The sequence below is a fragment of the Leptodactylus fuscus genome, chromosome 3 (genome assembly GCF_031893055.1).
Source record: "Leptodactylus fuscus isolate aLepFus1 chromosome 3, aLepFus1.hap2, whole genome shotgun sequence".
Lineage (NCBI taxonomy): Eukaryota > Metazoa > Chordata > Amphibia > Anura > Leptodactylidae > Leptodactylus > Leptodactylus fuscus.
This window is the reverse complement of record NC_134267.1, coordinates 228,582,662-228,607,499: the sequence shown is the minus strand read 5'-3', so window position 1 is coordinate 228,607,499 and position 24,838 is coordinate 228,582,662. Positions and strand designations below refer to the sequence as shown.

At 43.5% G+C, this 24,838-nt stretch overlaps 1 protein-coding gene across 1 annotated transcript; it reads left to right on the top strand.

The window, feature by feature from the left end:
* The first annotated feature begins 2,720 nt into the window (after positions 1-2,720).
* LOC142198316 (cytochrome P450 2K1-like) lies at positions 2,721-17,046 on the top strand. The gene is made up of 9 exons (XM_075269287.1): positions 2,721-2,897; positions 4,572-4,734; positions 7,870-8,019; positions 8,454-8,614; positions 10,698-10,871; positions 11,960-12,101; positions 13,976-14,160; positions 15,442-15,583; positions 16,865-17,046. Exons 1-9 carry the CDS (start codon positions 2,721-2,723, stop codon positions 17,044-17,046), a joined length of 1,476 nt encoding a protein of 491 aa, XP_075125388.1.
* The last annotated feature ends 7,792 nt before the right edge of the window (positions 17,047-24,838 follow it).

Here is a 24,838-nt window from a genome sequence, read left to right as displayed (position 1 = left end):
GATAAGGTGAGGGAAGGTAAGTATAGTTTGTTATTTTTTTCACCTCCCCTGGGCCTCCACTTATTAAACTTTGGGGTCTGAAGAGATCCCAGAGTTTAATAATTTCACTTTAAGGTCACAACCAACTTGTCCATCTCTAATTGTTACAATGAGGCAAAACCAGTGTGAACCTCGCACCGTAGGTTCTGTGGTTGAATCAACTAATCGACCAGGAAACGGGAAGCATCTGCCACTGCCTTCCATTGTTGTTTCCAAATGGAATGACCCCTTAATGTTAGGGTATAGCAATCGTTGTTAAAATAGCAACAGAAGTTGGTGGATCTCTAGTTCCCTTACAACCAGACAGAGGATTGTCAGAAATAAGTGATGGAACATGTGTTGTTTATTTTAATGTTTTACATAGTTTATATGCAATATGAGACAGAATATAATCAAACATTAAGGTTATGAGATAGACATAACGAATTTGGGGAGGGGAGTCAGGATTAGGGCTGTGACGATCTTGAAATTTCAGGATCAATTTTAAAATCTGATTTCCGATCATTTTCCAGCCGATCCCGATCGTGAAATTTGCTCGATCGCTGATCGGGATCCGATCATTCCTGATCCCGATCGCTCAACCCTAATTGTATATTATATATACGATAGGGTTGAGCCGATCTTGATATTTCAAAATTCGATTTTCGATCATTTTCCAGCCGATCCCGATCATGAAATTTGCTTGATGGCCGATCGGGATCCGATCTTTTCTCAACCCTAGTCAGGATATATTTAGGGTTGTGTCAGAGGCATAACTTGGAACTCTTGGCCCCACTAAAAGTCTGTATTTATGTGCTATGTACAAGGCTGGTCTCTTTGTATGTTGTAGAGAGTTTTTTGGTCCCCTATTAGTAAGTTCACATGGGATTTTTTGGACCCTATTTTGACACGGAATCCGCCTCAGAATCCTGCTCCAAAAAACGGCTACCATTGACTTCAATTGGAGCCGTTCACTTCCTTCACTTCCACTCACAGAAAAAAATAAGTGAGCTGCCCTTTCCTGCCGCACCACCACGGTGCGACACCTCCCTCCTAACTGGGCCTATTCATTTGACCTATTCCGAAGTGGAATGCCACGACTGGGTGCCGGTGCACTGCACCGGCATCCAGTCGCAGATACCCATTTTTTGGATCAGATTCGGAGAGCGAAATATACATACTGTATAGTGATCACCAAAAGAACATCACAATATTGCATGCTACATAATTATACGAGGTACATGTATGCAAAAACGCATAATCAATAAAAATATCTATAATTTAGACCAAAGTCTATGTATTACTATTTCAGATTATAAATATGAATGCTTTTATGTTTTTTTTTTTTTGTTTTGTTTTGGAGGTTTTTTTTTGGGTGTTTTTACACATATCTATAGTTTTATTTTAATAGGGAATTTTATGAAAAAAGTGCTACAGACTGTAACAAACTTTACATGGTACTGTTCTCATAAATGAATAATACAGGCGAACTGCCTCTTGTCCGGCCAGGCTGTTTACCAGTCCCCTCCTTCTGTTAAATTGCCTTTCATTCGGTAACTCTATCTATCTGGAGACTGACTGCAGGTTACACGACTCAGCTCATGTCTATAGAAGTCTATGGAGAGAAGCAGTGTGCAGGGAATGCAGGCGATAATAGAAGAAAGACACTGTATGGAAGCTTTCTATCACAACCAAAGCACCTCATTCACATCAGTACAGGTGAGTACTTCTCTATTTTTACATGATTGTTGGGTTGTTGATAAGGAAGAGAAACATTTATAAAACAGATTCTCCTCTTTTGTTAAGGGGTTACAATGTAAACAAAACCATATACGACTAAGGCCCCACGGGGTGATATGCAATGCTTTAAAGCGCTGCGGGAAAAACTGCGGTGGGAGTGCATCGCGGTTCTTATCACAGCGCTTTGAACAGAAAGTTCATGGAGTTTTCCTCCGCGGACTTTCTGTTACCATTGTATCTACGGGAAAGCTGCCGGCATTACCGTAGATATAATTTGCATGCTGTATTGCAGCGTGTCCGCGCTGTGGTTTTAAATGCAAAGTGGACATGGGATGTACGTGAATCCCATCCACTTTGCAGTTACTGTATAATGCCACGATTTTTCCACCACGGGCAAATCGTGGGAACTCGGCCTTTATTAGGTATCCTCGGAATAACACAAAAAACATAGAATACAGGTCACATCCCTTTTTTGGCTGCACAGTGAACAGCATAAAACTGAATCCCATAAAAAAAGTTGCAACAATGCAGTTTTTTCTTCAAATCCACCCCATTCTGATTTTTTTTTTCCAGCTTCCCAGTACATTGTACAGAATAATTAATGGTGGCATCATGAAGAACAATTTGTCCCACAAACATTAAGACCTCATATGGCTCTGAGAGTGGGAAGGGGGGAGTCAAGAACGAAAAAAAAAAAAAATCAAAAAATGCCTGTGGGGGGAAGGGGTTAAAGTAACATACTTTGCCTTTTGCTCATCTCCCTTTACAACGTGCACTAATGCTGTCCATACACAACCTTTGTCCCTCACTGTTCTTAAAGTCTTCTACTTGTTTCCTCGACTTGTATATCCAGTCAATAATTGTATTATGTTAGTGGGGCATTCTGTACAAAAGGTGGAGCTAGAGAGTCAGTAAGGAGTCAGCCCTGCGTTCCTCGGCCACATACAGATCTGGTTGTAGCAATGGATTTCCAGCTCTCTTTAGCTTCTTACTTTGTGCTGGTTTTGACTCTTTTATATCTTTTTTATGTTCGGAAGAAAAGGAACACGGCAGATTTCCCTCCCGGACCCAGAAGTTGGCCCCTTATTGGGAATTTACATATAATGGATTTTAAAAAGCCTCAGGAAACCTATCTCAAGGTAAGGAGGTGCCATATCTGTAAGAATCTACGGTATGGAATATGGAATAAGGCTTGGGTCACACTGTGTGTGAGTCCTAATGGCAAAGTTCTCAACACATAGGTCAAAGTATCCATAGGACGTCATCTAACTGGTGGTGTGAAAGAGGGCCCAATGTTCTTTAGCTCTCTGCTATACATCAGTATACCAAGTGTTTTTTTTGTAAAGACTAGTTCTCTTAATGCAGTAGAATTCCATTATATCTGTACATCAAACCAAAGAAGGCATATCAATCAGTAGAGTCATAACAATGGCCGTATCCCTGTTTATACAATACTTATGGTGTTTTAGATGTTATAGATAGAGAGGAACAAACTGGATTCAACAAAAATGTTCAAAAAGTTTTGGATTTGACCTGAACCCCAATCTTCTGGTTGTTTGTTTTCCTAACTATAATAAGTGGAGACTCGGGAAATTTGGAAACTTAGTAAAGAGTTATACTTACCTTCCCGTACCTCTACTGGGTATCTTCATGGTATCCAGCACTAACTCAGGGTTCTCTACTATCCTCCTTGATAACATCATGGGCCTCATCACATAACTGTCATGACGTCAACGCGCCCAATGTCACCGCTAAACTCAGCCCTAAGCAGTGACCCCTGGGCCTATGATGATACCCAGGAGGCCAGAAAAGCCAAGAAGAGGACCTTGAAGGCACCATGACGGTGGTGAGTATAACTGTTTGTGTGCACATCTTCACCGGACCGCCACTTATTTTACCCAAAACATTTGAACCATCTGATCTGAAATGAACCTTTAGAGGTTTGCCCAAATCTAATGTCTAGGAGTCTATGAATAATAGTAATGATACAACAATAACATAAAATGTCTCACTAAGCCATCCCCTGTCTCTGTTCCTGTATGCTCTAATAGGACCCATGGACATATTAGTGAAGGAACCTTGTCAAGTCATGGGATCTTCCCCTATAACAGCTTTTGGTTCCAATGTGGACCATTGTAGGACCGGCACATTGTAATGTGGGACACAATGGGACATATTTATCAATAGAAGTCCAGCACTTTTCTATCTTCTTTTGCTCCAAAATTTATAGCATGCGGCATTTCCGCCATATATTTATTAAAAGTGTGCATCGGAAGGAACAGAGAAATAGGACAGGTATAACACTTTTGGAAAATATGCACCAGAGTGGACGTAGTTTATAATGGGTGGGGGTTTGGAATTGTCTAACCTTATGACACATTCATGAAACAACAAACATGGCGCAGATTTCTTGCGCAAAGTAGACCAAGTTGGTTAAAATGGCGTAAAGAATTTATGATGATTTACTTTGTGCACCAAAAATTCCCATTGGGTGCCAAATATTTTTCTCGTCAATGCAAAATAATTTGGATCTGCTTATGTTGTGCCAAAAATTGTAGGGGTTTTGTGCCAAATATTTGTTCCTTACAACAATCGAGGTAAGAGGTAAATTCTCCAGATTTTGTTACATTTCGCATCAAATATTTGTCTCGATACTTTTTGCCAGATGGTATTTGAATTCTTGCCCTATATTTTGGAAGGTCCATAACACAGGTTCCTAAAAATGTCTAAGACTACAAACAACAGTATTGATAAATGTGCCCCAATATGTACATCATTTTTTTTTCAGTTGTATGGTGTATATTGTATTTTAGCTCGCAGAGAAATATGGCCCAATCTTCACTTTTCACATGGGCCCCAAGAAAATGGTGGTCCTTGCCGGATATGAAACTGTGAGAGATGCTCTTGTCAACCACGCCGAAGAGTTTGGGGAAAGGGCAGGCGCCAGAATGTTTCAGAGAGTGGACAAAGGAATGGGTAAGATATCGATAAAAGTTATACTTTCATGTGTTTTAATCCCACTGTTAGCTAGTACAGACATAGCAACGTGTAAAATCACACTCAAGATGTTGACAACACTGTGGCAGATAGCGATGAATCTGCACTAGACTGAAAAAATCAGGGTTTTGCTGGAACTTTTCCCAATTTCAGCTGCATGGTCCACGGCACAAGACTAACAAGCAATGGCAGCAGCACGTATGTCACAATGAGCAATAATCAGTATGTGGTTGAGTTAGTAATGGGGTGGGGGTGTATATTACCCGGCCAAGAGTGGGGACCATAAGGGAGGAGTTAAAGGGTACACAAGGGGCTGTAGAGGTCAACCCTCATTAAGACACCGGTTATGGTGACTGCACATCAGGAGTAGCCACCAATGAGACTAAATCTTATCAAATTTTTGGAAAGGATTTATGATTGTGGTATATGAACCTTTCATAAAATTGGAGGCCTGGCAACTATCCAGGGTAGAGAAATGGCTTTATAAGCCATAAAAAGAAATTCCCTTAGGAAGAATTTTTGGTGGTGGAATCACACGTCTTCAAATACTACTCTAAATAGGTACAATGAAGGAGCTGAGGGCATAGGTACTTCAATCACATGTGAAAGACAATGGATCACCTCAGACAAATGGGTGGACTGGACCAAATCATGTGCTAAAATTCAGAATTCTCAGATCCATAAATCAGGCAAATCGAATCGAGTACAATAGCCATTTTTTCAAGATCAGGTCGACCAGTCTGGAGACACCAATAGAGGACCAGAACTCCCAGCTAGGGAGGTTGTAATGTTCAGGTATGATGACACCTATGTAATCTTTTTGTTGATCTATGATTGCTCCATCCCCTCTGGTGTAAACTTAGTTAAAGTTTAAATTGAGACAGAATTTTGGAGCCCAAGTGTAGAGAAAGATTTTTTGGCCCACTGGAGAAGTAAGCCAGAATTTTGATGGGTCGGAAATGAAGGAAGATTTATGAAAAGGCCATATAATAGATTCATAAATATGTCTAATACTAGGAAAAGGATTCGTAGTGCAAAGTTCGACAGTATTCTATAAATTTGCCCCAATGTCTCAGATTTTCTGGAGTGTCGTTTTAAGGAATCAATCAGGAATATGTTTGAGGTTAGGTCCCCAGTAAAGCACTGAACCATATGTTGGTGAGTACTTTCTCCCTAAGTTATGTTTTCTCCCCAATTCTATTCTAAGAATTGAAGGAATATTATGTAGCTTTATTTTCTTATACTTAACTTTGCAGTAAGTTAATACTTCCATTTCTGTTCTTTAACTGCAAAGTTAATTATAAAAAGACCATTACATAATGTTCCTACAATAGTGTTCCTGGCTCTTCGGAGATAATGTCAGAGGCCACAATCCTGGACCCTGCGACAATGGTTTAGTTGCGCCACCACCACCCATTGCCAAATGTTGACTACAGCAAATTTTTCAGTTGTTCATTGTCCGTATACCTTTATATAATTTTCTACCACCATAATCTCATTACAGAGTTAGCTATAATATGCAGTCATGGTGCCAACATTTCAGCAGTTCAAGGGGCTCTATCATTAGATTAACATGTTAGGAGCTAAAGATATGCCTGAATACTCGTTTTGTTTCTTACCGTGGAAATCAATATGCAAATGAGCTCAATCGTGGACGGTGGGCGTTCTGTGCACCCCTTAGCATCATAGCTTCTGGACGCCCACCACTCTTCCTTGTGCCTCCAAGCCCCCCTCCTCCTGCTTATTCACCGCTTCCATCATCGGCGGTTTTTATTGAACTCACGCACCCCTCTGGCGCGCTACTGCACCTGCTCCAGCGCCAGCTTGAAATGTTTTCTATGGAAAAATGGTTAATACGATTCCGATTGTTAGAACCCCCATGAAATATAAGAAAAGTAGTGTGTTTCCTGCCAGTCTGAGGTCACCTTTCAGGTCTGTGATTGGGCCTCGTGGGTCACATGAAGTGCACTGATGTCATGATGCTTAGGTGCATGCTTATGCATAGGTGCAACCCATAGGACTGCTGAGGCCCAATCACAGGTCTGAATGGTGAACCAGTGGTGCATAACGTCAACCAGGAGGCTAGGACAGGTTGGAAGAGGAACCCAATGGATAACTCAAGAATAGTTAGTTGAGGTGAGGAAAAGTGAATAGAAATGTAAATTGCTTTGTTTCTACACTATTAATGTTGCGATGCAAGGTCAAATTACAGCAAAAACAGAAACGGGCTGATAACAGCGAGTAGAACAACCTATTTAAAACTAGTACAGATAGACACAGACCCCCAAATGCCTTCATCAGCATTAATGTATTGTAAAACCGAAAAATTTTTAATCTTAAAGGGGTTGTCCCATCACAAGGATCCTATCTATACTGCTTGTTAATGTGAATGTAAGACTTTTCCTAAATACGTTGCTTCAGCAAAACTGCTTTGTTTGTCCACTATATCACTTTATTCATTTTTTTTTTTTTGACACATCCCTTGACTTATCTGGTCATAAGTCAAGTGATGTGTCCGCTGTTTTATGGGGGGAGGGAGGAGGGGCTAAGTACACGGGAGCGAGCCTGGTGGGAGGGGGAGTAGTTTACCCTTTGGGAGGAAGGGACTGCCAATACAGACTGTGCTGGCGTCTACACTCCCCGGCATCTGCCTCTCTATTGACAGCGGATGCCGGGGAGTGTAGATGCCGGCACAGATGCCTGCAACATCGCTATGTGCCTGCCCTGCATGAAGCCAGCAGCAGCAGAAGCGATGCTGCTATTCCAGAGGGGAGGGGGAGGCGGAGGAGCGGAATAACAGGAGCTCCTGCCGCTGCTGGCTTCATGCAGGGCAGGCACATAGCGATGTTGCAGGCATCTGTGCCGGCGTCTACACTCCCCGGCATCCGCTGTAACTATTACAGCGGATGCCAGGTCTGTAGTTGCACTGTGAAGGCTACCCTGGTCTCACTAGCATCTCGCCGCTGGCTTTGCATATGTAACCCCGCCCACCAATGACGCAACAAAGCCAGAAGACAGAAGAATTTACAGCAACGAAGACTGGTGAGTATGCGACGTGTGAATACCCCTTTAAATTCTGAAATATATTCCTGTTCTGTCTCTTACACATTTTAGGACTCCTTTTTTCTCAAGGTGAAAACTGGAAGGTGATGAGACGATTTACAATAAGCACCTTGCGTGATTTTGGCATGGGAAAGAGTACAATCGAAGAAAAAATTGCTGATGAATGTGTCCACCTGACAAATGTCTTAGCTTCTTTGAAAGGTAGGGAATTCTCATGACCCCGATGATCCAGAATTTTGTGAGTAAGATTCTGCAACAACTAAACCGTTTGGGCTCCAATATAAATCCTAAGGTTAACAAAGTGTAAAGTGAATACATTTGCTCCCTTTGGAATCCACTTCTTTGACTAAAAAATATGTTGACTTGTGTGAGCTGAGACTTATAGGATGCTTTCCATGATGGTCCCTGAAGAGGAAGCTTCTGGCATCCTGTTGTCATCTACTCATCCAGGTTCCCTGCTCTCATGGCATTGTCTCTTCAGCTGACTGTGCATGGTTATTTCTTTGAACAGATCATTACTCGACCCTCTCACTATCATCATTGGCGGTGTTTCCTGTTAAGTATTGGATGACTCTAAGTTAGATCAAAATTTTCTTACATCATCTCTAAAATTGTTTTTTTACTATCACTTTTAGGAAAACCATTTGACAATACGATGATCCTGAATGCTTGTGCGGCAAATATAATTGTATCAATTTTACTCGGGTATCGAATGGACTATGATGACCCCCAATTTCAGAGACTACTGACTCTAATAAATGAGAATGCTAGATTATCAGGATCGAAAATGACTTTGGTAATATTAATGGTCTTCCATATTGTACATATCTTTACTTGCTGTTGATGTAAAATGCAAATCTGGTGAATTTCCTAAGACATTAAAAAAAATGTTAGAGGATGGTTATTTAGGAGAAAGTCATCATCTTGAGAATAGGGTTTTAGCTATAGCCCCCCACTCCCTGGTCCAAATAGTCTTCCCTTATATTATTAATATCTTATCTTAGGATAGAAATGAGTTTACCCCAGCCAGGCTCACATAATGTAGACTTCACAGCCATATCGGCTAGAAGTTTGTTCCAAGCCTCAACTACTCTTTCCAACTAATATTTACTGACATTCCTTCTGACGTTTCCCCTAAATTTATTTACAAGTTTTTATCATGTCCCTTCTTTCCCAGGGCCTTATATTAAATTCTTTAAGTTTCTTCTAATATGTTTTATGTCTAAGGGCCCCTTCACACGGCTGATACGCTGGCTGCTTTAGAACGTGTAAACGTTCCGTAGCAGCGGCTTCTAAAGCAGTTCCCATTGTTTTCTATGGCGAGCGCGCGTCTGCCGGCTCCCATAGAAAACAATGCGATCTGCTTTAGACGCCGCTGCTATGGAACGTTTACACGTTCTAAAGCAGCCAGCGTATCAGCCGTGTGAAGGGGCCCTAAGATCCTCGACTATTTTTGTAGCCTATTTTTGCTCCCATTCTATTGTATCTGTGTCTTTTTGTAAGTGGGATCTTCAGAGCTGAGCACAATGTTCTAGATGTGGCCTCACCACTTCTCTATACTGTGGGTTCCCAATCTCTCTGTTCCTTCTGGTTATGCCTCTAGCTATACGACCTCTAGCTCAACCTCTATCCTCTAGCTATATAGTTAAGCATTCTACTGGTTGTACCTCTAGCTATACAACCAAGCATCTTACTGCCTATATCTCTATCTATACAAACAAGCATCCTACTGGTTATACCTCAAACTATACAGTCAAGCATCCTCCTGACTATAAAGCGGGATCCCAATCTCTCTGTTCCTTCTGGTTATGCCTCTAACTATATGGTCAAGCATTCTACTAGTTGTACCTATATCTATACAAACAAGCATCCTACTGGTTATATCTCTAGCTATACAACCAAGCATCTTACTGTCTATATCTCTATTTATACAAACAAGCATCCTACTGGTTATACCTCGAGCTATACAGTCAAGCATCCTCCTGACTATACAGCAGGATCACAATCTCTCTGTTGTTTCTGGTTATGCCTCTAGCTACATAGTCAAGCATTCTACTAGTTGTACCTCTAGCTATACAACTGAGCATCCTACTGGTTATATCTCTAGCTATACAACCAAGCATCATACTGGTTATATCTCTAGCTATACAACCAAGCATCCTAATGGTTATATCTCTAGCTATACAACCAAGCATCTTACTGTCTATATCTCTTTCTATACAAACAAGCATCCTACTGGTTATACCTCGAGCTATACAGTCAAGCATCCTCCTGACTATACCTATAGCTATACAACTGAGTATCTTACTGGTTATATCTCTAGTTATACAGCCAAACATCCCACTGGGTATACTTCTAGCTATAGAGCCTCACATTCTACAGGTTTTATCTCTAGCTATACAATTGTGCATCCTACTGTTTATATCTCTAATTGTACAGCCAAGCAACTTACTGGTAATATCTGTAGCTATACAGTTGAGTATGCTATCAGGCCTGACTGTACTGTCTCATTTTGAAAACTGGTTGCTATTACAGAGTATTGAAACCATACCTGTGAGTGGAGACTTTGGTGCTAAAACCGGTCAGGTCATCCAGGTCATCTCGTTTGTAGACTAGTCAGGGGCACTGGGAAAAAGTGTTCCTGTAAATGCTCATTCCTGATCATTGACTTGGGTAATAGAGCCATAAGAAATTAGACAATGTGATCCATTGAGTCTGATGTGATAACCTTAGTATAGAGCTGCAGGATAAGTAAGGGCTACACAAACAATGCAGTTGTAGTATTTAGAATAGTTCCAGTTAGATCAATCTGAACAATATTCCGATGACACTTATTCAAGCATATTTTTGATATTTTATTTCTCATTTTATTTTTCCAGCTATATAACATTTTACCATTTCTGGAGCTTTTTCCTGGAAGTCACCAAACAATTCTGAAAAATATAGAGGAACAACGTGAGTTTATTACAAAGACCTTTGTAGAACATCTGAAGAATTTGGACGAGAACGATCAGAGAAGTTTCATTGATGCATTCCTCGTAAAACAAAAAGAGGTACAGATCCATATACAGTACGTCATCTTATGGCATGATGTTATATTAACCCAGAGAATAAATGGCTGAAGTAAAATGAAATCCAGTTCAGTTGTGTGTGTGTGTGTGTGTGTGTGTGTGGGGGGGGTGACACACTATGTATCTATCACTATTAGATCTACACTCAGTTCTGGGGCTACACGGGCTGACACAGTGATTCATTCCAAGCTTGCAACCAGGCTCCTAGGCTAGGTGGCCCCACAGGCCCTCCTTGCAGAAGACTACGTGTATGTGGTGGGGCGCTCTCAGTGAACTATTACCTATGGGGGAATATTACCTGTGTTGGGGAGACAATTAGGGCGCTATAACCTATATGAAAGGCCAATATTACCTGTAGGGGGCACTATTACCTATACAGAATATTACCTGTGGGAGGCAGACCCTATTAGGAGCAATTACTTTTGGGGAGCTATTACATAATAGAACTGGGCCCTATTAGGAATGATTAGCTACGTGGGTTGGGGGAATATTAACTGAAGGGTGCACTACTGTGGAGAAGATTATTGCTTGTGTGAAGGGTACAAGGAGGGCATTATTGCTTTGCTGCATCAATGGGTCACTTAAGAAACCCAGCAATGCAACTGAAACTTAGGCTAGCGTTATACATCAATTTTGGAAGCAACTCCCATTACAGGACCAAAGACTTTACCTCCTTCACTAATGTAAGTGAATAGAGTTGCATTACGATTCTGAGGGTGCTACGACTGCTGTTTCTAGTCCCAAAAAGATTGAGCAGTGCATGGTTGCAAGCTGCAACACAATGTGACTCCATTCACTTCCATTAGTGAAGGGGTTACGATATTTGGTCATGCTTTGGAAGACAAGGCATGACCAGACAAGGACAGTTGGAAGGAAGTAGGTGGTGGTGGGGGGGGGATGAGCTGAACCTTCGCACCCATGATCCTTTAGTCATGCCCCTGTTGATAACCCAGTCAGTGAAAGTGAGTGCTATGTCTAATAATACATTGTCTCATGGCAGGTTTGTACTGTATAGATTTATATCTGTTAGATGTATAGATCATAACTTTGTATACTGGATTATATTGCAGGAGGCTGGGAACCCTCAATCATATTTTCACAATGGCAATTTGACAAGTGTTGTAAGGAACTTGTTTTCTGCAGGAATGGAGACATCTTCCACAACACTGCGCTGGGGACTTCTACTGATGATAAAATATCCAGAAATCCAAGGTATCTAAGATGTTCTCAACTTTTGGTTTACCAATAGAGATGAGCGAACAGTAAAGTGTTCGAGGTTCGATATTCGTTTCGAGTAGCCCCTCAATATTCGACAACTCGAATCGAATATCGAACCCTATTATAGTCTATGGGGGGAAAATGCTCGTTTCAGGGGTAGGCAACGTTCGATCAAATTATACTTACCAAGTCCACGATTGAGGGTCGGGCTGGGTCCTCCGAGCAGTCTTCTCCTTGCAGCGTCCCCGCGGCGTCTTCCGGCTCTTCATTCAATCTGCCAGGCATCGGGCCTGGGCAGAGCCAACTGCGCATGCCCGCACTACAAGAGGACATGCGCAGTCTGCTCTGCCCAGGCTCGATGCCTGGCAGAGTGAATTCAGAGCCGGAAGACGCCGCGGGGAAGCTGCACGGAGAAGACTTCTAAAAGTAGGAGAAGAACCAGGTTGGCCGACTGTATAGCATTCGGCCAATCAACGCTGGTTCTGCATCGAACTTTTACATTCGAACAGCGAGTGGTACTCGATCGAGTATGAGTATTTCGAATACCGCAGTATTCGAACGAATACCTACTCGATCGAGTACTACTCGCTCATCTCTACTTACCAACTGTTCCAAAATAATGAATACAAGAGAGACTTGATGAGGTGTAATAATTAGAGATAAGCGAATCAAAGCTGATGAAGTGAACTTTGATCCAAATTTCAGGAAATATTCGATTTGCATCGAATCCGTATTTCCTCATGCTTAGTGGTAACAAATTGCATGTTTTCCTAAAATGGCTGCTACATATGTTAGGACATGGGGCAAGGAAATCTGGGAATGTGACGTCACCCACAATGCTATGCATGCTGCCAATCAGCAGCCAACCCTTTAACCCCTTCATGATTGCCCATGGCATTGGGAGTGGGTGTTAGCTGTTACATAACTCCTGGTCGGAGAACAGCTCCGATTGTGGGTTTTAACCCACTTGGATGCCACAGTCAAACATGAACGCGGCATCTAAGGGGTTCCACCATGCTTCATGTCTCCCTCTGCACCCCTGCTGCAAGATTAAGGGGTACCAATATGTATCTTCTGCAGCCCAGGGTCTGGCCAGTGAAACTGGGCTGCTAGAAGCCCCCTGTACCTGGTTGATACTGCCCAGAAGTGAAGAGGTCAGACAATGCAGATGCATAGGCTGACTTCCTCCATAGAATGCAATACATGTGTATTGTAGTCTATAGCGCTGATCCAGCAGATGAGATCGTTAGTCAAAGACCTGGAGAACATCCACGTTTAATTGGTGACTTACGCTGGGTTCACACCTGCGTTTGGGGTCTCCGTTCTATGGTTTTCGTCTTCTGCATGCCAGAAGACGGAAACCATAGACCGGGTCCGGCCGTGCGCGGCGGTGAGCGTTTTAGGCTCTCCGCCGCGAAACCGGAATTTTTATCCGGACACAGAGTACTGCATGTCCGACTCTGTGTCCGGATTATAAAACCCGGTTTCGCGGCGGAGAGCCTAAAACGCTCACCGCCGCGCACGGCCAGACATCTCTCTCACCCATTCAAATGAATGGGTGAGAGAGACTCTGCAGGTTTCCGTATCCTGCCTGTGTTTTAGGCAGGAAACGGAAACCTAAGTACGGAGTGCCGGGCCGCAGATGTGAACGAGCACTTACACAAAGGTACTGAGTCTTCATTTGGGACAAAATCTACAAAAACTTTGGCTCTCTGAGACATTTTCAGGTTTTTTCATTCTCTAATGCACATCAACCATACATTGTTGTAAGATAGAAAAATTTAAAAACAACTCTGAGAACTGATTAAAAAGACCTTAAAAAATAGTAGATTTTAAAATTTGTATGATTTCCTCTTTATTTTACTTAGAGAAGGTCCAGGAGGAGATTTCAAGAGTCATTGGCTCTGCCCAGCCCTTGTACAGCCACCGAGGACAAATGCCCTTTACAAATGCAGTAATCCATGAAATCCAGAGGTTCGGTGATATTGTGCCCTTGAGTCTGACTCACGAAACAACCAAAGATGTCACCTTTAAAGGATATTTTATTCCAAAAGTAAGAACCATATTCTACTTGCTTTATTTTTAGCTTATTATCAATGAAGATTCAAGAGAAGCCCTATTGAAGATTTAAGAATATTACCGGCCTACATTGTATAAATCTGTAAAATGGGCCCATAGAGTCCTAAAGACTAGAGTTGAGCGAGTAGTTAAAAACTCGATATTCGTTTCGAGTAGCCCCTCAATTTTCGACTACTCGAATATTGAATCCTATTATACTCTATGGGGGGAAAATGCTCATTTCAGGGGTAGGCATCATTTGATCAAACTGAAGTTACCAAGTCCACGAATGAGGGTCGGGCTGGATTCTCCGAGTCCGAGAAGTCTTCTCCGCGCAGCATCCCCGCGTCGTCATTCGGCAATGAATTCACTCTGCTAGGCATCGGGCCTGGGCAGAGACGACTGCGCATGCCCGCACTACAAGAAAATGGCCGCTTACAGTCAAAGCGGCCATTTTCTTGTAGCGTGGGCATGCGCAGTTGGCTCTGCCCAGGCCCGATGCCTGGCAGAGTGAATTCAGAGCCCGAAGATGCCGCAGGGACGCAGCGAGGAGAAGACTTCTAAAGGTGGGAGAAGAACCAGCATTGATTGACCGACTGTATATCATTCGGCCAATCAATGCTGGCTCTGCATCGAATTTTTCCATTCGAATAGCTAGTGGTCCTCAATCGAGTACGAGTATTTTGAATGCCGTAGTATTCGATCGAATACCTACTCGATCGAATACTGCTCGCTCATCTCTACTAAAGACCATAGAGCCAGAAGTGGGACCCATATCTATCAGACATTTATTTGGGTTCAGTGCGGTTCTCAACCTTTATAATTGGTGTAAAACCCATTTGCTGCTGCGGGTGTATTCACTGATGGTGGTGGTGGACATCCTGCAGTGGACCCGCCATGTGTGGCCTTAGTCTTAAAGATACTCAGATATAAAGAAAGTATGGAGGAGCGGTAGATCATGAAGTGTCTAAAAGCTTATGCCACATCTGTGAAACACATTGGCCTGGTCAGCTGTATACCTCAAATGAATGGGTGACCAAATAATACATGGTCCACCAAATCCCCTTGCCAACAATTTTCCAGTCTGGCTAATTGATGTCAATATGTTGTGGTTATTATAGTGTCCATATATTGTAATAGAGTCCTGTGTATGGTCGGGGTAGTCCTGCTAGGACCACTACCTTAGTACAATGTAGCCCCAAGTATTACTACTCTTAAGAGCTTATTGGACCATTTTATACATTAATTTATAATTTTTTGATAACCATTGTCACAGGGGACCTTCATAATTCCATTGTTGACATCTGTATTGAGAGACAAGACGCAGTTTGAAAGACCGGATGATTTCTACCCAAATCATTTTCTTGATGGCAATGGAAACTTCATGAAGAAAGAGGCCTTCATGCCATTTTCTGCCGGTAAGAAATATGGCGTTTGTGAAAGATAAACTAAAATAAAAAATAATAATAATAATAATAATAATAATAATAATAATAATAATAATAATAATAATAATAATAATATTATTGAAACCAAGTACAGGTAAGTTGTGTTTTCTCATTTGTTGGCATCACCTTTAAAGGCTGGGGCCCATGAACTTAGGGGGTCCGATGCTGCTCCAACAAGTAATGACCAAGTTCACTTACCTTCCCCAGCTGCCATCCAATACAGTAAGAACCCATGTTACAGGCTCCCATACTGTAATGACCCCTATTGCAAGCCCCCTATACATTTAAGACCCCTGTTATAGGCCCACATACAGTAACACTAACAGGGGCATTTACTGTTTGGTGGCTTGTGTCACAAAACAGGACTTGCACCTCTACATCAGATGAGCGGGGGGGGGGGGATTATGAATAACCCTCAGCCTTAATTCTTATCTTATCTAAGTGCAAACCACATTATTAGAGATGAGCGAGTAGTATTCGATCCAGTAGGTATTGGATCGAATACTACAGTGTTCGAAATACTCGTACTCGATCGAGTACCACTCGCTATTCGAATGGAAAAGTTTGATGCAGAACCAGCATTGATTGGCCGAATGCTATACAGTTGGCCAATCAACGCTGGGTCTTCTCCTACCTTTAGAAGTCTTCTCCGTGCAGCGTCCCCGCGGCGTCTTCCGGCTCTGAATTCACTCTGCCAGGCATCGGGCCTGGGCAGAGCCGACTGCGCATGCCCACGCTACAAGAAAATGACCGTTTTGACTGTAAGCGGCCATTTTCTTGTAGTGCGGGCATGCACAGTCGGCTCTCCCCAGGCCCGATGCCTGGCAGAGTGAATTCAGAGCCGGAAGATGCTGCACGGAGAAGATTTCTCGGAGGATCCAGCCCGACCCTCACTCGTGGACTTGGTAAGTATAATTTGATTGAATGTTGCCTACCCCTGAAACGAGCGTTTTCCCCCCATAGACTATAATCGATATTCGATTCGAGTAGTCGAATATTGAGCGGTTACTCGAAACGAATATCAAACCTCGAACATTTTACTGTTCGCTCATCTCTACACAGTATACAATATTTATCAATATCGTGTCAATGTACGCTCAAAGTCAATGGCTCAAATTTATGGTCAAATTAGAATGTTGAAGTTGAGTGTCACTACAATGTAACCACTGAGCCACCCTGCGGGCCTGAATGTGCGGTCTGTTAGTATTTTCAGGTCTCAATATAAACCTGTGACTTATCCTTCTGTTTCAGGTCGCAGAGCCTGTGCTGGGGAAACACTCGCCAAGATGGAGTTCTTTATCTTTTTTACAAGCCTACTCCAGAAATTCACCTTCCGCCTCCCTCCAGGGGTGACCGATGTGGACCTGTCATCTATTTTTGGAATAACGAATGCACCAAAACAGCAAATGATGTGTGCATTGCCTCGATTCTAGAGCAAATTTGTCAGTGGGTGGTGATACCAGTGGCCTTACAATGTATTATAATGGAGGACAATACAAGTCCATTCACTAGTAGACATATTATACAGGATGTTCTAGACATTTGTAGTTCTAATACTTAGAGGTTCATATAATTGTATCCAAAAAAATAGACCATATATTTCTCATCTTAAAGGGACACTGAACCTAGAAATGGACAATAAAAGACAGAAGATTTCCACCATGATATTGAAACAATGGGATGAAATGTGTTACGTCATCTATGTCAGAAAACTGGTGACTAGGGTTGAGCGATCGGGATTGGAAAAGATCGGATTCCGATTGGCGATTGAGTAAATTTCACAATCGCGATCAGAATTCCGACCCGATCTTTTCCAGTGGGATCGAGATCGGAGGTTATCTCAAGATCGGCTCAACCCTAAAAGTGACTTTTCCCATGGAAAAGCATTGACTAGGGTTGAAGATCGGGATCGGAAAAAATCGGATTCCGATCGGCGATCGAGCAAATTTCACGATCGAGATCGGGATCGCCATTCTGGTGATATTCCCAATTTTCTCCATATGCAAATGAGTCTCCAGACAGCACTGGGGTCGGTCCCCCTGTGCTCAAACAGCACAGGGGGCATCCCCTGTGTTGCCTGAAGACTCTCCAACGACACCCTTCTTCGACAGCCACACGCGTCCTTCTGTGTCTTCTTCCGCCGAGACTGCATTCCCTCATGTAGCAGCCACAGGAAAATGGCCAACAAGACATATGCAGTCGGCCCTGCTTTCGGCAACAGTCAACTGCGTTTGTCTTGTCGGCTATTTTTCTGTCGCTGCTACATAAGTGTACTGCGCATGCACAGTATGTTCGTGCAGTTCTATGGAGTACTGAGCATGCTCAGTAGCTCTGTACCAGCATCACTTATTCGTTGAATGCCGTTACAGAGCAGTCTCGCTGGAGCAAAACACAGCAGGACGCACAGCTGTAGAAGAAGAAGAGCATCACTGGAGTGTCTTTAGGCAGCACAGGAGACCGCTCCCTGTGCTGTCTGGAGACTCTCAAGAAAACCCGGAATATCACTGGAACGGCGGCTCTGAGGAGAATTCTAAAGGTAGAGGAAGAATAGCCTTTCTTAAGGCTATTTCGATGTGGTAGTACTGAAATAAGGGATTCTAATGATAGAATTCCTTTAATAATTGTGGTGTATTTTGCATTACTCAATGAATGGATCAAGACTGGTGTAGAAAACAGGGCATAGAAGTTCTAAGGCAATAGCATACCTCCCAACCGTCCCGATTTCCGCGGGACAGTCCCGATTTGGGTGACATGTCCCGCGGTCCCGGTTGGAGGGAGGTATGTCCCGATTTCAACTCAGATCTGCGTCCAGAGACAGAGATGTAGACGCGATGTACAAGCCAGGAGCCGGCGGCAGCGGCGAAGCGAGGAGCTGACACAGGTCAGCTCCTCGCTTCAGCCGCATGTGTCAGCGAGAGAGAGACGCAGCGGCGAAGCGAGCACGCGAGCAGCTTCAGCCGCATGTGTCAGGGAGAGAGGCGGGCAGCGGCGAAGCGAGGAGCTGACCTGTGTCAGCTCCTTCCTTCAGCCGCATGTGTCAGTGAGAGAGGCGGGCAGAGAGCGGCGAGGGAGCGGAGGAGAAGGTAAGTTTAATGTGGAGGTGGAACGTGAATCTGGGGGCAGATGAAGGAGAGGACAGCATGACACTGGGGGAAGAGATGGAGAGGACGGCATGACACTGGGGGCAGAGATGGAGAGGACATGAATCTGGGGGCAGAGATGGAGGGACAGGAATCTGGGGGCAGAGATGTGGGGACATGAATCTGGGGGCAGATATGGAGGGACATGAATCTGGGGGCAGAGATGGAGTGGACATGAAACTGGGGGCAGAGATGTGGGGACATGAATCTGGGGGCAGAGATGGAGGGACATGAATCTGGGGGCAGAGATGGAGTGGACATGAAACTGGGGGCAGAGATGGGGGACATGAATCTGGGGGCAGAGATGGAGGGACATGAATCTGGGGCAGAGATGTGGGACATGAATCTGGGGGCAGAGATGTGGGGACATGAATCTGGGGGCAGAGATGGAGAGGACATGAAACGGGGCAGAGATGGAGGGACATGAATCTGGGGGCAGAGATGGGGGACATGAATCTGGGGGCAGAGATGTGGGGACATGAATCTGGGGGCAGAGATGTGGGGACATGTACTATGTCCCACTGTGGACACCCATAAACAATTATTATACTCTGGAGTCTTTTCAGACCCCAGAGTATAATAATCGGAGACCAAGGGGGAGAAAAACATAAAAAAACCTGTTACTCACCTATCTCCCGGCTCCTACGATGTCGGCCTCCGAATGACATCAAACATCACATGACCTGGGACGCAGGCCAGGGTCATGAGACGTCAGACGACTAGGCCAAAGTCTGCACGAATCGTGGAGAGGTAAGTAACAGTGTTTTTAATGTTTCTTACCTCTCCCGGTCCACCAATCATTATACTTGGGGGTCCAAAAAGACCCCTGAGTATAATGATAGCAGCGGTAGGGCTGTCACCGGGTCTCTAATGTCCCGGGCCCTGTGGCAGCTGCCTCTGCTGCTATGGCGGTAGTTACGCAACTGTATATACCCTACTAAGAGTTAGGGGTAAGGAATAAGAACTTGTTGGTGTTAAATAGAAACTTGCTCTACCACCACGTTGTGGAAGGTAGTTTCTTGTAGATCAATGCATGGTTTTCATAAAACCTAATAACAATAATAAGAGTCCCTATTGCCTTTGGTTTGGAGAAGTTATTTTGGCTGGGTTTATATTCCCGGATGATGCTATTAAGTTTTATGAAAACCATGCATTGATCTATAGGGAGCTACCTTCCAAAGCCCACAAAACTTTAGTTACGCCATTGGCCATGTCTATTAGTTTAAGTCACTGGGGCAGATTTATTAAGTCTAACGCAAGGAAATTAAAGATTAATGAAGAGTTTCTGACCTCATAAATCAGATGCATGTCCGAGTGCCTGAATGGAGATCTACATGTGCAAGTAAGGGCCTTGTGTAAAATTTACCCTACAATATCTCCTCTATACACCAGCAAACTAGTAAAGAGGATTTGATACATTCCACTCAGTGTTCTATAAATTTAGAAGATTATTTTGCCAGTGATTCCAATTTAGGTTCCACCAGAGACAGAAAGAGTTAACCATTCACAGTGCACTAAGTTTAGCAATTTGGTACTTTTTAGTTATGAGGAATTGTTAATTATTGAAATGAGAGCGAAAGACAACCCCCACGTGTCTGGTAGATCATTCCAACATGGGAGCATTAAAGACCCAATACAGTTCACTGGTTACGTATTATTTATTTACTTACACTGTTCACTGACCTGCCCTTTCTTGATGCGGATTCCACAGTGGAATCTGCCGCAGCGTCCACGGTGCAACGCCTCCCTCCCAACTAGGCCCATTCATTTGGGCCTAATCCGGAGCAGAATGCCGCGACTGGATGCCAGTGCACTGCTAGCCATTTTTTGGACCAGATTCTGAGGCGGCCTCCGTGTCAAAATCCGGCCCAAGAAACCCTGTGTGAACCCAGCCTCACTGAACCTAAAAATAGCCATCAATAGTGTCAATTCCCACCCAAATAGTGTCCCAAGCTTATGCCTCCATTTCTATGGAATGGATTAGTTGTTTAATTGTTCTACTACCGAAAAAACGGTAAACCATGAGTTGTTATAAACTGATGTATCAGTGGCAGATGTATCACATCATGTGTATGGTCTTGATGTGCCATATCAGTGATTTTTCGGTCGACTGGTCAATGTTTAAGACGGTGGTTGGGGCAGAGCGAGAAGGAAGCAGGCCGGTCAGCTCATCATACTTACTCAGTTCATACCAGAAGCCTTGGCATGAGTTATATACCTGAAATCTACACCAATCCCCATTTGGGAGAGATTCCAGTTCAGGTGCGCACTACCTTCCAAGGTGAAAGGGAAGAACCTCCCAGGATTTTTTTTCCTTTTGGGTTCTGATAGAACCATACGTCTCTTCATTTCCTAGAGTATAATAAGTCTAGAGGAAGTGAAAAAAAATAAGACATTTTTACTCACCTTCTCTCACCTCTTTTGTGCCTCCTCAAGGCATCCAGCTCTCTATCGGTCTAGTGATATCAAGCGTTGGAGTTCACCACTGAGGCCCAATAATGTAATGATGCTCACCATGCCCAGGTGACTGCTGTGGTCCAATCCCAGGCTTCAGCAGTTACTCTGGCACATGACATCACCAGAAGACAACACCATATGCCTTAAAGGGATTCTACCATTAAACTATCTTTTTTTCTAATGAACACGTTGGAATAACCTTAAGAAGGGCTATTCGTCTCCTACCTTTAGACGTGGTCTCCGCCGCGCCGTTCCGTAGAAATAACGGTTTTAACCGGTATGCAAATGAGCTCTCCGCAGCAATGAGGGCTGGCCCCAGCGCTGAAACACCGATGAGCGCGTCCCCATTGCTGCCCAGAGCTCTTTCCTGCGCCGCCCCCTTCTTCTGCAGCAACTCCGCCTCTTCTGGCTTCTCTTGCTTTTGTAGTTCGATACAGGAGCATAGAGAGGTCACCCCAAAATGGCCGCCGGCCAGCTCCTGTATTGAACTGCAAGAGCGGCTACCCCAAAATGGCCGCCGGCCGGCTCCTGTATTGAAATGCAAGAGTGGCTACCCAAAAATGGCCGGTGGCCATTTTTGGGTAGCCGCTCTTGCAGTTCAATACAGGAGCCAGCCGGTGGCCATTTTGGGGTGGCCTCTCTATGCTCCTGTATAGAACTACAAGAGCAAGAGAAGCCAGAAGAGGCGGAATTGCTGCAGAAGAAGTAGGCGGCGCAGGAAAGAGCTCTGGGCAGCAATGGGGATGCGCTCATCGGCCTTTCAGCGCTGGGGCCCGCCCTCATTGCTGCGGAGAGCTCATTTGCATACTGGTTAAACCGGTATTTCTACGGAACGGAACGGCGGAGATCACATCTAAAGGTAGGAGACGAATAGCCTTTCTTAAGGCTATTACGACGTGGTAATTAGAAAAAAAAGTAGTTTAATGGTCGAATCCCTTTAACCACTTCCGGACCCCCCATAGACTATATACGTCCGGGAAGTGGTTGTCTAGTTCTGCCAGGACGTACCTGTACGTCCATCAGAACACAGCAGCTGGACGGAGATCGTGCAGTTGCTTTCACTAGGAGCCACCTGTAACTTCAGCCGGAGCTCCTAGAGAGAAGACAGGGAAGATTTATTACCTCCCCTGCCTTCTCCATCGCTGTGTATACAGCGCTCAATGAGTGCTGTATACACGGCTATGGACGCAGCCATAAATCAGCTGCCCTCTGACCCGGCAGACACGTGATCCGCTGGGAGCAGAGTCTTACCAGAGCTGCTGGGTCCTACAGGACTCAGATCAGCTCAGTAAGCTGTATATACAGCGTGCAGGATGCTGGATTCCTCCTGTATCTGGGGTTAAATGTACCAGCCCCAGTTATAGGAGAATCAGCCTCCAGTACAAAAAAATAAGTGATCAGATGTCCCCAAAGGTCTCTTATCACCTTATGGGGACACAATCTGGAAAAAAAATAAAATAAAAATATAATAAAAAATAAATAAATAATACGCTAATAAAATGCCGTTATTAAAGGTTATAGCCCCGCCCCCGACGACACCATACAAAATAAAAATTACCGTAACGGAGAGGAAAAACTATTTTATAAAGTTTTTCAGTGACACTTTGTGTTATTAAATTTAAAAAAAAATTATAAATTGAAAACCAGACACAATTTCCCTCCTATTTTGTTTATATTTTCCTGGATATAAAAAAAATTAAAACACATTTGAAAATAAAAATAACATAAAAATAAAGCCCTACGTGTCCCCGAAAAAAGACGCAAAAATTAGTTGACTAAGACATTCGAGAAAAATTTTACAGACCTCAAAACCGCACATACAAAATAAACCTAAAATGTGTCTGGTCCTGGACCACAAATTGGCCCGGTACTGAAGTGGTTAAGGAGGCCAAAAAGAGGTGAGGTAAGATGAGTAGAAAGGTTTATTTTTTATTTTTTTACATCTCCCCTTGGCCTCCACCTATTATACTCTTGGGTATGAAGAGTCCATAGAGTATAATCATTTACAGCAATGCATGACGCAGTGGCCATTTTAGTTCATCCAAAATAAATTACCAATTGTTCGGTTTTGTTATAAGACAAACCATTTGGAATATTTAGGTTGAATCCAGCTTGGAATGAATCACCTCCTAATAATTTGCTGTATCTCGCAAGAACGAAGGAATGGAGGGACTAGCGTAGAAATACTAGTCTTAAAAAAATCCCCCCTTATGTTTTCTCTTGAGACTCTCAGAGGAGTTTCTAGTTTTGAAGACATTTTTATTCCTTTGTCGCTTTAAATAAAATACACTAGAAGGGCCCAAGACAGCCCCGTGTATTTAGCCATCGGTGCATGTCCTAACCATGTCCTTATGCAGCCAAGTCTTTAGAAAAGGACTTTGGATTCACCTTTGTGTTAGAGAAGGTTCTTCATTTCATAAATCTTTTCTCTATGACGTGAGAAAGTATAAATAATGGCTCCAGCGCACAAAACCAGAGCAACGTGAGAAAGTCAGAGGCTGCATCACCTACCGAGAGGAGCAGAGGGTCAATTCTACGGAACAGCTCAGATAACAGTGCTGATCTGGAAACCAGAACAGGTAATGTGTCCATAAGGATTTCTATGCTTGGATGCGCCAGTGTACAAGACTTGTTTGACTAGGACTGCCTTGTGTGCATTGTAATTTTATATACCCAATGTAGCCCATTATTCTAGGGTTGAGGGGAGATCGTCACTCCATAGGGAGAGAACCACCATTTAGGTGTTTGGAGTCTTATTAAGCCATGAGCGCTCCACTGTGCAAAGGAACATGGGAAGAACATGCAAATCTGACTTCCATGATGTCATTAGGAAGCCAGTGCCTCAAGAATGCACACCAATAGAGGGCGCTCACTGAGAATGTGCAAGTCTATCTTCCATGATGTAATTAGGAAGACAGTCTAAGTCTCACTCAAGCAAACCAATAGAGCGTGCTCCCTTTAACATCATGCCAACCTTCTGAGAGGCCTTTGTTTGCAATGATGTTGGGATTTTACCAGGTACAGTCTCTCAGCCAAGGACAGCCGTTTCAAATCGTCACTCCATAGGGAGAGAACCACCATTTAGGAGTGACAATATCCCCTCAACCCTGACTAAGCCTCTCACCTCTGCCAGGTCAGTCCTCTCTGCACCAAGCTGATGAGATGCAACACATTGAAACAGCTGTCCTTGGCTGAGAGACTGTACCTGGTAAAATCCCAACATCATTGTAAACAAAGGCCTCTGAGATGGTCGGCATGATATTAAAAGTAGCGCCCTCTATTGGTTTGCTTGACTGAGACTCTGTCTTCCTAATTACATCATGGAAGATAGATTTGCACATTCTCAGTGAGCGCCCTCTATTGGTGTGCATTCTTGAGGCACTGGCTCCCTAATGACATCATGGAAGTCAGATTTCCATTATTCTAGTGAGTGAACTGTAAAAACACATTTATGCCAAATAACTCAACCAACTACATTTGTGACAAACCTAGTTCAGCTACCTCTGCTGATTTGGTTCTGTTACTACTCATCTTTTTAAAGGGGTACTGATAAGATATGAAGTTATATCCTATCAACAGTAAAAGGAATCCCATCATGATCAGTGGGTATCTGAGAATAGGGTTCCGG